This window comes from Oncorhynchus mykiss, chromosome 6 (genome assembly GCF_013265735.2).
Source record: "Oncorhynchus mykiss isolate Arlee chromosome 6, USDA_OmykA_1.1, whole genome shotgun sequence".
Classification (NCBI taxonomy): domain Eukaryota; kingdom Metazoa; phylum Chordata; class Actinopteri; order Salmoniformes; family Salmonidae; genus Oncorhynchus; species Oncorhynchus mykiss.
In genome coordinates this window covers 51574783-51589432 of record NC_048570.1, presented here as the reverse complement: position 1 = coordinate 51589432, position 14650 = coordinate 51574783, and the positions used below count along the sequence as shown (strand labels likewise).

Sequence of the window (14650 nt, the reverse complement as noted above, 5' to 3'; positions counted from 1 at the left end):
CAGTTCTTGGGTTAAAAGTTTAAGATAATCCACACCAGACGTGCCACTGGACCTGTTGGACTCTCCCACACAAACCTTTAAACACCTCTGTCAGGATTACTATTCTGCTGGGAGCCATTGTTTGGGAATGGTGCCTTTGCTCGGGGAAGGGAAAATTCCCTTTCCATACATTTTAGCAACAGGACACAATGAAAACATCCTCTAAAATAATCTACAGACCCCCAGCGCAGGGCCGGGATCCAAAACACATCCCATTATACTCAATCAGTCATATACCCATGTGCACTGAAAAGAACACAAAAATCCAATAAACTTTTTTATTTGTCACATGCTTCCTGAACAACAGGTGTAGACTCACAGTGAAATGCGTACTTAAGGGCCCTTACGACAATGCAGAGAGAAACTATGGGAAAAAAAATAGAAAAATAATAACACGAGGAATACAATGACAAACAATAACTTAGCTATACATACAGTTGAAGTCGTAAGTTTACATACACTTTGGCCAAATACAATTAAACTCAGTTTTTCACAATTCCTAACATTTAATCCAAGTAAATATTCCCTGTTTTAGGTCAGTTAGGATCTCCACTTTATTTTAAGAATGCAAAATGTCAGAACAATAGTAGAGCATGATTTATTTCAGCTTTTATTTATTTCATCACATTCCCAGTTGGTTAGAAGTTTACATACACTCAATTAGTATTTGGTAGCATTGTCTTTAAATTGTTTCACTTGGGTCAAACATTCCGGGTAGCCTTGCACAAGCTTCCCACAATAAGTTGGGTGAATTTTGGCAGAGCTGGTGTAACTGAGTCAGGTTTGTAGGTCTCCTTGCTCCTTCCTCGCACAAACTTTTTCAGTTCTGCCCACAAATGTTCTATGGGACTGAGGTCAGGGCTTTGTGATGGCCACTCCAATACCTTGACTTTGTTGTCCTTAAACCATTTTGCCACAACTTTGGAAGTATGCATGGGGTCATTGTCCATTTGGAAGACCCATTTGCAACCAAGCTTTAACTTCCTGAGTGATGTAATGAGATGTTGCTTCACTATATCCACGTAATTTTCCCGTCCCATGATGCCATCTATTTTGTGAAGTGCACCAGTCCCATCCTGCAGCAAAGCACCCCCACAACATGATGCTGCCACCTCCGTCCTTCACGTTTGGGATGGTGTTCTTGGGCTTGCAAGCCTCTCCCTTTTTCCTCCAAACATAACAATGGTCATTGTCACCAAACAGTTCTATTTTTGTTTCATCAGACCTGAGGACATTTCTACAAAAAGTAAGAGCCCCATGTGCAGCTGCAAACCGTAGTCTGGCTTTTTTATGGCGGTTTTGGAGCAGTGGCTTCCTCCTTGCTGAGTGGCCTTTCAGGTTATGTCGATATAGGACTTGTTTTACTTTGGATATAGATACCTTTGTACCTGTTTCCTTCAGCATCTCCACAAGGTCCTTTGCTGTTGTTCTTGGATTGATTTGCACTTTCCGCACCCAAGTACGTTCATCTCTAAGAGACAGAACATGTCTCCTTCTTGAGTGGTATGACAGCTGTGTAGTCCCATGGTGTTTATACTTGCGTACTATTGTTTGTACAGATGAACCTGGTACCTTCAGGTGTTTGGAAATTGCTCCCAAGGATGAACCAGACTTGTGGAGGTCTACAATTATTTTTCTGAGGTCATGGCTGATTTCTTTTGATTTTACCATGATGCCAAGCAAAGAGGCATTGAGTTTGAAGGTAGGCCTTGAAGTACATCCACAGGTACATCTCCAATTGACTGAGGCTAATTTACATTATTTATCAGAAGCTTCTAAAGCCATGACATCATCTTCTGGAATTTTCCAAGCTGTTTAAAGGCACAGTCAACTTATTGTATGTAAACTTCTGACCCATTGGAATTGTGATAGTCAGGCAACCTGGTATCACACCAGAGAACACACACAGGATATAAACCTTTTAGCTGTGAGGACTGTGGAAAGAGTTTTACGACATCTAACCATCTTATTGTACACCAGAGAACACACACTTAATTAAGTGAAATAATCTGTCTGTAAACAATTGATGGAAAAATTACTTGTGTCATGCACAAAGTAGATGTCCTAACCGACTTGCCAAAACTAGAGTTTATTCATATGAAATTCCTGGAGTGGTTGAAAAAGGAATTTGAATGACTCCAACCTAAGTGTATTTAAACTTCCGACTTCAACTCTACATATTACTGTGCAATTGAATATGTCACTGTCTACACAACAGTAGCAGGTAATAGCAACATCTGACTGTGCCTTAATCTCTCTCTCAAGCTCTCTCTTCCTCACTGGTCTGGTACATCAAATAAAACACCCCCCACCCATGGCTTTGGCTTCTCTGGGGCTTTCTGCACTGCAGGTGAAGGAGGGAAAAGAGAAGACTGGAAAGGAGAAGACAGGAGCAACTAACGTACACCAGTTTGTGCCAGTCTCTCCCTCAGGACCCTCTGGGCTGTCTGTATATGTGGCCTGTGACAAGCCTGTCCCTGGGAAAGAGTTTCTGCAGTGTACCAGTGAGTACTGTACTTTTTGTCACTCTCTATTCCCTGTAGGGGACTATTGCTCAGGTCTTTGGCCATGTCTAATAACAAGGCAATTTGATAGCAATTCCAATCCCTTAAGATTGCTAATTAGAATTTATTTATAAAATCTTTAATGCTAACATGGAGGATAGTTTGGAGGTCAAACTCTGTGCACAATTGGCTCTGCTGAGCACTAGTATCTGATTACTGTGACAATTAACATACTGAGTGAAAGTCATAAAATGTCACTTCCTCCCTAGACTGCTCTCTGAGTGTCCATAAGGGCTGTCGTGACTCGACTGCAGCCTGTGGGAAGGTATGGGTCACCTACTGAACATATTCTTTCACCTTTGACCCCATGAGTACTGTATATCACTGAGAACTAATGCTACATTCATGCCATGTGTTCGGAAATCCAACTTCTAAATTCAGAGCAACAAGTTGTTTGCATTCATATGCTTTGAATTCAGAGAGAATGACAATTGACTAACACCTGACTAGTTACTTCAACCATAAACAAGAATTACGGCTAACATGCTCGCAAACAAACAAATTATAGTGTTCTAAAACATATTTATGTAAATAGGCTGTTTTTGATGAATAACATTTTGTTGTTTATAATTAACTGCCGAAAACATTTTGTCATCAACGGTAATTTCCTTGGTAGGTGATATCAGAGTTCAACATGTCGGGGAAGTGGGAGTACTCAGATCTTACCCGAGTTTCCAATTTGTTATTAAGAGTTGGAGGGCCATTCAAATAGATTTTTTTACCCTCGGAAACTACAATTTCCGAGTGTCAGACATGTTTTGAACACGTCATAAAGAACATGGAGACCTATGCTAGGATCCTATTCACACTATAGCTGAGCTGGGAGAATACATGGCATCCAGTCTAGCTTTGTCTTGTAAATGTACTTGCCAGTGTCGATTTTAGCATGTACATCTTGGTGTGGCAAACCAAAAAATGCATGACAGCAAAGCCACTAAACACACAACACAGCACTAAACAATACATTAATTGCACTATAACGGTGAGAAACGGTGCCAACAAACTGTTAGGGCCTACATAGAGCTGTCCAAACAGCAGTCCCAACTTACCACTGCTACACCTGGCTATCAGCGAAGCCTTGTCTAGCAGGGCAACAGTTCATTCAGCCTTATTTACTGCCTTTAAAAAAACATAGCTGATATGGCTGATTTGCTTAAAACCTCTTAAAGGATTAGCCCCTTTTTTCCAATTTTCGCCTAAAATGACATACCCAAGTCTAAGGCCCTGGAAGCAAAGATCTGCATATTCTTGGTACAATTTGAAAGGAAACACTTTGAAATTTATGGAAATTTGAAAGGAATGTAGAAGAATATAACACAGTAGATCTGGTAAAAGATACAAAGAAAAAAAAACGTTATTTTGTATTTTTTGTACCATCTTTGAAATGCAAGAGAAAGGCCATAATGTATGATTCCAGCCAGGGGCAATTTAGATTTTGGCCACCAGATGGCATCGGTGTATGTGCAACGGTTTAGACTGATCCAATGAACCACTGCATTCCTGTTCAAATTTTTGTCATAACTTTTCATGTTCTTAATTATGCACTCTCCTCAAACAATAGAATGGTATTATTTCACTGTAATAGCAACTTTAAATTGGACAGTGCAGTTAGATTAACAAGACCATTACAGACCATTGCTTGTGTTTCTTGGCCCAAGCAAGTCTCTTCTTATTATTGGTGTTCTTTCGTAGTGATTTCTTTGCAGCAATTCGGCCACGAAGGCCTGAATCACAGTTTCATCTGAACAGTTGATGTTGAGATGTCTGTTACTTGATCTCTGTGAAGCACTTATTCGGGCTGCAATTTCTGAGGCTGGTAACTCTAATGCACTTATCCTCTGCAGCAGAGGTAACTCTGGGTCTTCCATTCCCGTGACTAGAGCCAGTGTCATTGTAGAGCTTGATGGTTTTTGTGACTGCACTTGAAGAAACTTTAACGCATTAAGAAGGAAAGAAATTCCACAAATTAACTTTCAACCTCTTGGAACTACCCATCCCGGATCCGGGAGAATTGTCAGCAACTACACTAATTAGCATAGCGCAACGGTTAAATAATCTTACTAGAAAATATTCATATTCATGAAATCACAAGTGAAATATAGCAAAACACAGCTTAGCCTTTTGTTAAACACCCTATCGTCTCAGATTTTGAAATTATGCTTTACAGCGATAGCAAGACAAGCGTTTGTGTAAGTTTATCGATAGCCTAGCATAGCATTATGTCCAGCTAGCAGCAGGAAGCTTGGTCACGAAAATCAGAAAAGCAATCAAATTAACCGTTTACCTTTAATGATCTTTGGATGTTTTCACTGACGAGACTCCCAGTTAGACAGCAAATGTTCCTTTTGTTCCATAAAGATTATTTTTATACCCAAAATACCTCCGTTTGTTTGTCACATTATGTTCAGAAATCCACCAGAAATAGTGGTCACGACAACGCCGATAAATATCAAATATCTATTCGATAATATATCAACCTGGACATGAGGTGACTACCTCATGAAGCTGGTTGAGAGAATGCCAAGAGTGTGCAAAGCTGTCATCAAGGCAAAGGGTGGCTATTTGAAGAATCTTAAATAGAAAATGTATTTTGATTTGTTTAACACTTTTTGGTTACTGCATGTGTTATTTCATGGTTTTGATGCCTTCACTATTATTCTACAATGTCTAAAATAGTAAAAAGAAAGAAAATCCTTTGAATGAGTAGATGTTCTAAAACTTTTGACCGGTAGTGTATGTATAATTTACCAAAAAATTGAAAACATTTCAAAAAATGGTCCAAAACACACTTTTTACGAGGTAAAATTTATTTTTACAATTTTGAAGATTTCACGTTTGAGACTTGACTTTCTGACCATTTCATATATGAAATCCTACGGCGGAGCTCGCTCGCCACCTTTTGTATTTTTGGTTTATAACACCTGGCATTTGACATGTTTATCTTGCAATATGTTTTTGACCAACTGCCATCCAATTGAGTGATATTCGCAATTGTGTGTATGGTTGGCCCAATGCCAATAGATGCCATTCATTTTTGTCCATTTCATGGGGTTCTTCCTTTACCAACCCCTACGCTCCGTATTTTCCACTGGCTGCCCCACCAACACAGAAAGCACTGAGCTAGGCTGAAACACCAGCATTTTGGAGCTGCCTTACCCATGAAAGCAAAAAAGACACCTAGTTTGTGTGCGGCTTTATTAACTCAATTATTATTATTTTTTTTATATTGTTTGCAAACTGATATGTGACACATATTAATGGCAAAATAACATGCCCCACCTGCCCTGAATGACGCGTCGCCACTGCATATGATAAACTACAGATTTATCGGGACCACCCCCATACTGTTAAGTCAATCTCATGTGCAAATTAGAGAAGGCTAGTAGATGTACTGATAATGAACTACTAAGTAAGTGCTACTAATAAATCTTGATTTGATTATCCTGTCCTCAGAGGCCTCTGGAGAAGAATGTGGCGATGTTAAAGTCCAAATCTCTCCCACACAGTAAGTTTGCCATTCCTCCTCTCCTCTACTATCTCCATTCATCAACATCCTCCTCCTCTTCTCCTTCATCTCTCCTGCCGAGTAAGTTAGGTATACCTTCTCCCTCCCTCCCCCTTCCTCCCTCCTCCTCTCTGATAATGTGTTAAAGTTTAATGGGGGCCAGGTGCGTGTGTGTGCCTGCAATGTGAGGACATTGAGCATTTCTCACACACTGAATGAATGCGCCATTGCACTATAACTACAGTGTGAGGCTTTGTCCCTGTTATGGGTGTTTGTGACACAGAGGTCAAGTTAAGAAGTCAAGGTCAGATCAGGTGACTGAAGGAGACATTCTCAGTTTTGATCCTTTGAAACACAATTAGTAGAATTGTTGTTGTTATATACAACTTTCCCTCTTCTCCCCCCTCTCTCTCCTGTCCCCATATTCAGTGATGAGGGAGGGTTCCCCTGCCTCCCTCACCTCTTCCTCCTCCCTCCTCACCATGCTGCCCCGAGGCAGAAAATATATGACTGCTCCCCTATCTAAGAGCCCATCTGAGTCTACAGACAGGTGAGTACACACACACACACACACACACACACACACACACACACACACACACACACACTGCACAGGTCTCTCCAGCTTCACTAATAGATCCCGTCTCGCTCTCTCTAGGAGGCTAAGGAATGCTGTGGGGGTCAGTGTGGACAGTGACGTGTGGAACAGCTGCTCCCTTAATGAAGAGGGGGTACAGGTCACAGGGACCGCATCATCCACAGACTACCATCTCACCACACAGGGTAATGGCTTGAACTGTACAACTGCACAACACCAGGGTATTAGAAGGACCAGACCTGTTAAGGTACATCATCAACACATACTGTAAACATACAAAACAGACAAGATTCAACAGCAGAAGTGTGTGTTAAGTTTCTCAGATGGAGCCTTGTCCAAGCCAGAATGGCCCATCTGTCTCTGTTCCATCTCCTGTTTCTGTAGTGTGAGGCAGCTGAAAGCACAAATACACCCATGGACAGGACGCTAGTCTATTGCAGTGCCTTTCCTAATAAGTTGACCTATCTCCATCAGAGTCGGTCGACGCCCCCCTGCTCAGCGACCTATCGGCTGACCTGGTGGGGTTTGAGGTTGAGTCCTGGAGTCTGGCCGTCACAACTGAGTTCTGCAGAAAACACGACAAACACACCGTCAAACGTCAGGATGTCATCTACGGTGTGTTAGTGTGTGTGCATGTGTGAGAGTGTGTGTACGTACAATGGTCATGTACCCATGAGAAAGGAATGGCAACACATTTCAGTATCTCATATCTACGGTGTGTTGATGTGTGTGTGTGCGCATGCGTTTGTGCATGTGCACCAGTGTGTGTGTGTGCGTGAACAAGCATTTATACATAATCCTCTCTCTGTCTGTCTCTCTCTCTCCCCGTGTAGAGCTGATGCAGACAGAGTTGCACCACATCCAGACACTGACGGTGATGTCCGAGGTGTTTCGTCGAGGGATGCTGGATGAGCTCCAACTGGACTGGGAGTGTGTGGCTCGCATCTTTCCCTGTCTGGATCCTCTCCTGCTCTTCCACAGGAATCTCTTCGGATCTTTACAGGAGCGGCGATACGCTTCAGCCCAGCCCGGACACCCACACAACTACTGCATCCACAGTATAGGGGATATACTGTTGCAACAGGTTGACACGCACACACAACAACAGATGCAAGCACATGCATGTATGCTTATTACTCACAAATGCACATTCACTGTTAACATGCAAACACAAACACCACATCATACAAACACCACATTTACACACTTCTGGACAACTCAAGGCCTATTCATATTCCCTATTTCTGTTGTTAGTTCTCAGAAGACAACGCTGTGAAGATGAAGCAAGTGTACGGAGAGTTTTGTAGTCACCACACGGAGGCTGTCAAAGTCTTCAAAGAGCTGCAGCAGCAGAACAAGAAGTTCCAGGTGTTTGTCAAAGTATGTTTCTGATGGAAGCTTTCTTTTTGAGTCCAACTTGGTTTTTATGTTTGGTCAATAATGTCCTTAAGGAGGGACTGAACAAGATGATTTTACCTTGGTTTTGTGTGTGTTATTAACACTTTTCTTATGACTACCGATGCCACTGAGGCCGTTTTTAACTGGGAAAGTTGTTTGGCAACTGCTCCTCTTTAAAATGTCTATCTTTCACTCAACACACACCAGTTGTTGTCTCTTCTTCAGCAACAGAGTAACAACTCTCTGGTCAGAAGAAGGGAGGTGCCAGAGTTCATCCTGTTAGTGACTCAGCGCATCACCAAGTATCCTGTACTACTGGAGAGGATACTGCACTATACACCCGGTCAGTTACAAAGAGGGGGGAAGGAGGGAGGGAGAGACAGACAGAGAGAGAGAGCAAAATTGAGAGAGAGAGAGGGAGAGAGAGAGAGAGCATAAAAGCAAGAGAGGGAGAGAGCATGAGAGAGAAAGTATGTTCTTCTTTGCACTATGTATACAACTATACAATGAAACTTTGTCAAGTATGCCAGTATAGATTGTTTTTAGCCGCTGAATTTAAGCGTTTTGTTCCTTCTACCTCCAGAGGGCAGTGAGGAGCACACTGAGCTGTCGCGGGCACTCACTCAGGTGCGTGACATCATCACTGCAGTGGACACGAGTGTGAGTAAGTACGAGAAAGCCCAGGAGCTGCAGGAGGTGTTGAGCCGCGTGGAGAACAAGAGCCTTTCCAAGCTGAAGAGCGGCGAGGTGTTCCGCAAGGACGACCTGCTAGGAAAACACCAACAGAGGGAGCTGCAGCACAAGGGACTTGTCTACTGGAAAACCGCTACGGGAAGACTAAAAGGTTATTTATTTTTTCTGTTCTTTTTTTTTTTTTTTTAGGAATGTGGCAGTCCCACTCTTTTTATATGATCGGATAGATCAAGTGGAAAGATAGAGGAGAGAGTTTCTGAAATAACAGTGGGCCGATTTCGAACCCATGCTGCAGCGGAATGCATTCCAGAGGCAGTGGCTTATACTGTGGCACCAACCTAGGTCGCAACAGTGTCTATTCTAACACTCTCCCTCACCCACTCTCTCTGCAGACACCCTGGCTCTGCTGCTGACTGATGTCCTGGTGTTCCTGCAGGAGAAGGACCAGAGACTCATATTTGCTGCCGTGGTATGCCGGTTTGGTCAATCTCGTTACATTACACTTGATTCATTATTTCATTACCTCGTGCCTTATCTGCAATTCGATTCCATACCTAAAAAATCCTGCAAAAAGTAACAAAAAGGATTCGTTAAAGGGATGCTTCGGGATTTTGACAATCAAGCCCTTTGCCTACTTCCCCAGAGTCAGACGAATTCATTAGTGTTAGCACAATGACTGGAAGCATATGGGGACAGCTAGCATGCTAGCATGATTGGCTCGCGAAACTACCTCTAACTGGCATCGCGCATGCCCCGCCCACCCGAGGGTCTGTCTTTTTTAGCCAACTATTTCCTGTGTTTGAGGGGTGCAAAATCCACTTGTAACACTGGCTTGATTGCTTCCATTTTATTCCTGCGACTCTTTCATTCTTTTGCTTGTGCCTTTCGATTTTTCCCGACAATGTTTGTAACACATCCCTGTAATGGCTGAAATGGATTCAATGGGATACATTGGCTTCGTCAGGGATTTAACGCACCATCTCGACACTTACATTACCGGTCAAAAGTTTGGGGTCACTTAGAAATGTCCTTGTTTTTGAAAGAAAAACAAAAAAATGTGTCCATTAAAATAACATGAAATTGATCAGAAATACAGTGTAGACATTGCTAATGTTGTAAATGACTATTGTAGTTGGAAACGGCATATTTTTTAAATGGAATATCTACATAGGCGTACAGAGGCCCCTTATCAGCAACCATCACTCCTGTGTTCCAATGGCACGTTGTGTTAGCTAATCCAAGTTTATCATTTTAAAAGGCTAATTGATCATTAGAAAACCCTTTTGCAATTATGTTAGCACAGCTGAAAAGTGTTGTTCTGATTAAAGAAGCAATAAAACTGTCCTTCTTTAGACTAGTTGAGTATCTGGAGCATCAGCATTTGTGGGTTCGATTACAGGCTCAAAATGGCCAGAAACAAAGCATTGTCTTGCATTGTCTTGGCTATGTGCATAGGGTCTTTGTCCTATTAGACTGGGCCAAAGGTTCACCTTCCGAGGTCTTGAGCGCTCTGGAGCAGGTTTTCATCAAGGATCTCTCTGTACTTTGCTCCATTCATCTTTCCCTCAACCTGACTAATCTCCCAGTCCCTGCTGCTGTAAAAACATCCCCACAACATGATGCTGCCACCAATTTGCTTCACCGGAGGGATGGTGCCAGGTTTCCTCTAGACGTGATGCTTGGCATTCAGGCCAAAGAGTTCAATCTTGGTTTCATCAGACCAGGGAATCTTGTTTCTCATGGTCAGTCCTTTTAGGTGCCTTTTGGCAAACTCGAAGTGGGCTGTTGTGCCTTTTACTGAGGAGTGGCTTCCGTCTGGCCACGCTACCATAAAGGCCTGATTGGTGGAGTGCTGCAGAGATGGTTGTCCTTCTGGAAGGTTCTCCCATCTCCATAGAGGAACTCTGGAGCTCTGTCAGAGTGACCATCAAGTTCTTGATCACCTCCCTGGCAAAGACCTTTCTCTCCCGATTGCTCAGTTTGGCCGGGAAGCCAGCTCTAGGAAGAGTCTTGGTGGTTCCAAACTTCTTGCATTTAAGAATGATGGAGGCCACTGTGTTCTTGGGGACCTTCAATGCTGCATAAATGTCTTGGTACCCTTCCCCAGATCTTTGCCGCGACACAATCCTGTCTCGGAGATCTACGAATGTGCCATTCCAAATCATGTCCAATAAATAGAGTTTACCACAGGTGGACTCCAAGTTGTAGAAACATCTCAAAGATGATCAATGGAAAGAAGATGCACCTGAGCTCAATTTCGAGTCTCTTAGCAAAGGGTCTGAATACTTATGGAAATAAAGTATTTCTGTTTTTACTTTGTAATACATTTGAAAACGTTTCTAAAAACCTGTTTTCGCTTTGTCATTATGGAGTATTGTGTGTAAATTGATGAGGAGAAATATTTATTTAATCCATTTTAGAATAAGGATGTAAAGTAACACAATGTGGAAAGGGGGAGGGGTCTGAATACTTTCCAAATGAACTGTACATGGCATAAGAGCAATTTAAACTCTTCGGGCTTGTGGGCAGTATTTTCACGTCTGGATGAAAAGCGTGCCCAAAGTAAACTGCCCGCTACTCAGGCCCAGAAGCTAAGATATGCATATAATTGGTAGATTTCGATAGAAAACACTCTAACGTTTCCAAAACTGTTAAAATAATGTCTGTGAGTATAACAGAACAGAAAAACAGAACAGAAAAATCCATCCAGGGAAAAGAAATTGAGGTCACTCTCTTTTCAATTGGATTTCTCTATGGATCTAGATTTCTCTGGCTCTTGCTTGCAGTTCCTATCACTTCCACTAGATGTCAACAGTCTTTAGAAATTGGTTGATGTTTTTCCTTTGAGAAATTAAGAAGCATGGGGTTCAGAACGAGGGTCGAGTCTAGTGTACTGTTGTGGTTGGGAAGCGCGACCTGAAAGCACGCTCCACTTTGTTTTCGTCCGCTTTTGAACACAGTAATATCCCATCTTAAATTTGATTGATTATTTACGTTTAAAAATACCTAAAGTTGTATTAGGAAAGTTGTTTGAAATGTTTGGAACAAGTTTACAGGTAACTTAGATATTTTGTAGTCATGTTGCACGAGTTGGAACCAGTGTTTTCCTGGATCAAACGTGCCAAATAAATTGACATTTTCGGATTTTATCAAACAAAAGGACCGTTTGTGATGTTTATGGGACATTTTGGAATGCCAACAAAATAAGTTCTTCAAAGGTAAGGCATGAATTATATCGCTATTTCTGAGTTTTTGAAATCTGACATGTTGGCTGGATTAACAACAAGTGTAGCCTTAATTTGGTGTATTGCATGTGTGATTTCATGAAAGTTTAATATTTATAGTAATTTAATTAGAATTTGGCGCTCTGCCATTTCACCGGATGTTGTCGAGGGGTTCCGCTAGCGGAACGTCTAGCCGTAACAGGTTTTAAAGGGGTAAACTGGTATTGGTACTGTCATTTTAATTTCATGTATGGTCAGTCCTTGCATCCATAGTTCCGTCTATGAATTTAAGAGTGTATACACTTCTCCAGCCCCATCATTTAGCTGTTTACCAAAAACATTTTTTGCAGAACTCCGGTACTTCACAGAGAACAGGCTGAAAAGTAGACAAAACAAAAAAGGAGAACGAAAAAACGAAGAACTATTCAACTAAACAGGGAGCCAGGGAGAACCGTCAGTCAGACAGGATGCCAATAGTGTTCTTTCCCGGAAAATGACCTTATTTAAACTGTCCCTCTCCAGGACCAGAAGCCCCCAGTCATCCCCCTGCAGAAGCTAATTGTGAGAGAGGTAGCCAATGAGGAGAGAGGGATGTTCCTAATCTCTGCCTCCTCAGTGGGGCCTGAGATGTACGAGGTTCACACCTTCTCGAAAGAAGAGAGGAACGCCTGGATGAGACACATACGACGGGCCGTAGAGAGGTGAGGAGTGTGTGTGAGTGTTTGTGTGTTGATAATATAACAATAATAAGCCATTTAGCAGACACTTTTATCCAAAGCGACATAGTCACACATTTTACATAATGGTGGCCCCAGCGGGAATCAAACCCACGACTATTTGCGTGTCAAGTGCTATGCTCTACCGACTGAGCCAAACAGAGTGTGTGTGTGTGTGTGTGTGTGTGTGTGTGTGTGTGTGTGTTAGTTGTCCTGAGGAGGAGGAAGAGAGATGTGTTGAGACTGAGGTCAGACGGAACACTGAGCTGAGAGTTCAGAAGATCTACAAACTCCAAGGTAAGACATCAGTCATCCCTACACATTCATCATGGACTTAACCATTCCCATCACAGACACTTTGTAGCGCCCCCCCCCCCCCCCCAAAAAAAATGGTCTGTGAGCCAGGAGAAACTGTAGTCCATTGTTTGCTTTTCTTATAAATAGCCATTACAAACTTCAGCTGACTTTCTTACCATAGATTACATTTTCTCCTGGCCAATAGACCAATTTCAGGTTGAGGAACCATCCAATATTATGTTGCAATTTACAGGACTTCCCTTTAAACTGAGTGTGATCCATGATCTATATCGTTATTTCAGACACCCTGGCAAGTCAGGACCAGCGTATCTGCAGTGGTCTGGAGGAGAAGCTACAGCTGTATGCCGAGCTGACAGAGTTAACCCTTCATACACCAGAGCCCCTGCCACAGCACCACCTACTGGTCCAACCAGACCCTGATGCTCAAATGCCACCGCAGACCACTGCACTACTCACAGCTGCACTCAAAGAGGGTGAGAACCACACACACAGGCGCACTATGCACAGCTGCATCCTCTCCTTTTATATTAGAGAGTATATTGAGAGATATCTCTTCTCTCTTTCCTCGCTCGCTCTCTTGTTCTCTCTCTCGCTCTCTTTGTATGTAGCGGAGAAGCTGATGTCTACCTTGCAGGCCAGTGAGGCCCACACTGAGCCCAGCCACAGCCCCCCTGTCAGAGTCCCAGAGTACTGCAGCTACAACAGCCATTGCAGGATCCAGGAGTCACCCGCTGAGTGTGAGTCAATACACTAACCCTAACCCTAATAAGCCCCTAACTCTAACCCTAACCACGACCTCCAACGACTATGGAATTACCCAGGAATCGCCTACAGAGAGTGAGTATGAGACACACAACCACACAGTAAAGGAATAGTTTACCCCAAAATAGAAAGAATGTCAAAAGTGTTTGATTCTACTATAATCATGAACTGTTTCTTTAAATTGACTGTTTTTGGTGTCCTCTTACTGTAGTGGACTATCCGAGCACGCTCAGTGTGAGCTCGGCCTCTCTGGTGTCGGATGGCGAGTGGGCAGGGCCAGACACCATCTTGTGGCACTCTATAACCGAGCTGAGGAGAAGAGACACCAATGGAGCACCAATGAAGGTGTGTGTGGATAGGTGTGGGTCCTTGTGGGGACCTAAAATCCCAAAATGTCAAACAAGAAAAATTCTCCCTCTTGGGGACATTTCTCATGTCCCCTTGATGACAAAGGCTATTTTTAGCTTAGGGGTTAGGGTTACAATTAGGATTAGATTTAGGATAAGGGTTAGTGGTTAGGGTTAAGAGTTTGGTTTAGGTTTAGATTCGGGTTACGGGTTAAGGTCAGGGGTAAGGGTTAGGTTTAGTGTTAGAGGTTAAGGAAAATATAATTTTGAATGGAAGTAAATTTTAGGTCACCACGAGGATAGTGTGTGTGTGTGTGTGGCAAAGGAGTGCCAACAGATTTCATAGTTTTGTCTGTCCTCTTGTAAAGGCATATTTTATCCTGCAGGTGGCAGAGAGTGTCCAGAGCCTGACCCAGCTGCTCTACAGTCTGCAGGTGAGAAACGTCACACACTCTTTAACCCTAGTGCCCAAACAACCACCTGGCG

At 42.7% G+C, this 14650-nt stretch overlaps 1 protein-coding gene across 4 annotated transcripts in view; it reads left to right on the top strand.

Moving 5' to 3' along the window:
- Nucleotides 1–14650, top strand: part of LOC110526143 (rho guanine nucleotide exchange factor 28) — an 80679-nt gene that overhangs the window by 54385 nt on the left and 11644 nt on the right. For all 4 annotated transcript variants that reach the window (XM_036980416.1, XM_036980415.1, XM_036980417.1 and 1 more), the window contains 17 exons: nucleotides 2390–2543; nucleotides 2813–2868; nucleotides 6057–6108; nucleotides 6538–6658; nucleotides 6767–6891; nucleotides 7181–7321; nucleotides 7540–7790; nucleotides 7961–8086; nucleotides 8330–8447; nucleotides 8688–8948; nucleotides 9190–9266; nucleotides 12544–12722; nucleotides 12946–13034; nucleotides 13337–13528; nucleotides 13664–13792; nucleotides 14029–14162; nucleotides 14551–14598. In XM_036980416.1, coding sequence (XP_036836311.1) covers nucleotides 2390–2543; nucleotides 2813–2868; nucleotides 6057–6108; nucleotides 6538–6658; nucleotides 6767–6891; nucleotides 7181–7321; nucleotides 7540–7790; nucleotides 7961–8086; nucleotides 8330–8447; nucleotides 8688–8948; nucleotides 9190–9266; nucleotides 12544–12722; nucleotides 12946–13034; nucleotides 13337–13528; nucleotides 13664–13792; nucleotides 14029–14162; nucleotides 14551–14598 — 2253 coding nt within the window. The remainder of the gene's footprint in view (nucleotides 1–2389; nucleotides 2544–2812; nucleotides 2869–6056; nucleotides 6109–6537; nucleotides 6659–6766; nucleotides 6892–7180; nucleotides 7322–7539; nucleotides 7791–7960; nucleotides 8087–8329; nucleotides 8448–8687; nucleotides 8949–9189; nucleotides 9267–12543; nucleotides 12723–12945; nucleotides 13035–13336; nucleotides 13529–13663; nucleotides 13793–14028; nucleotides 14163–14550; nucleotides 14599–14650) is intronic.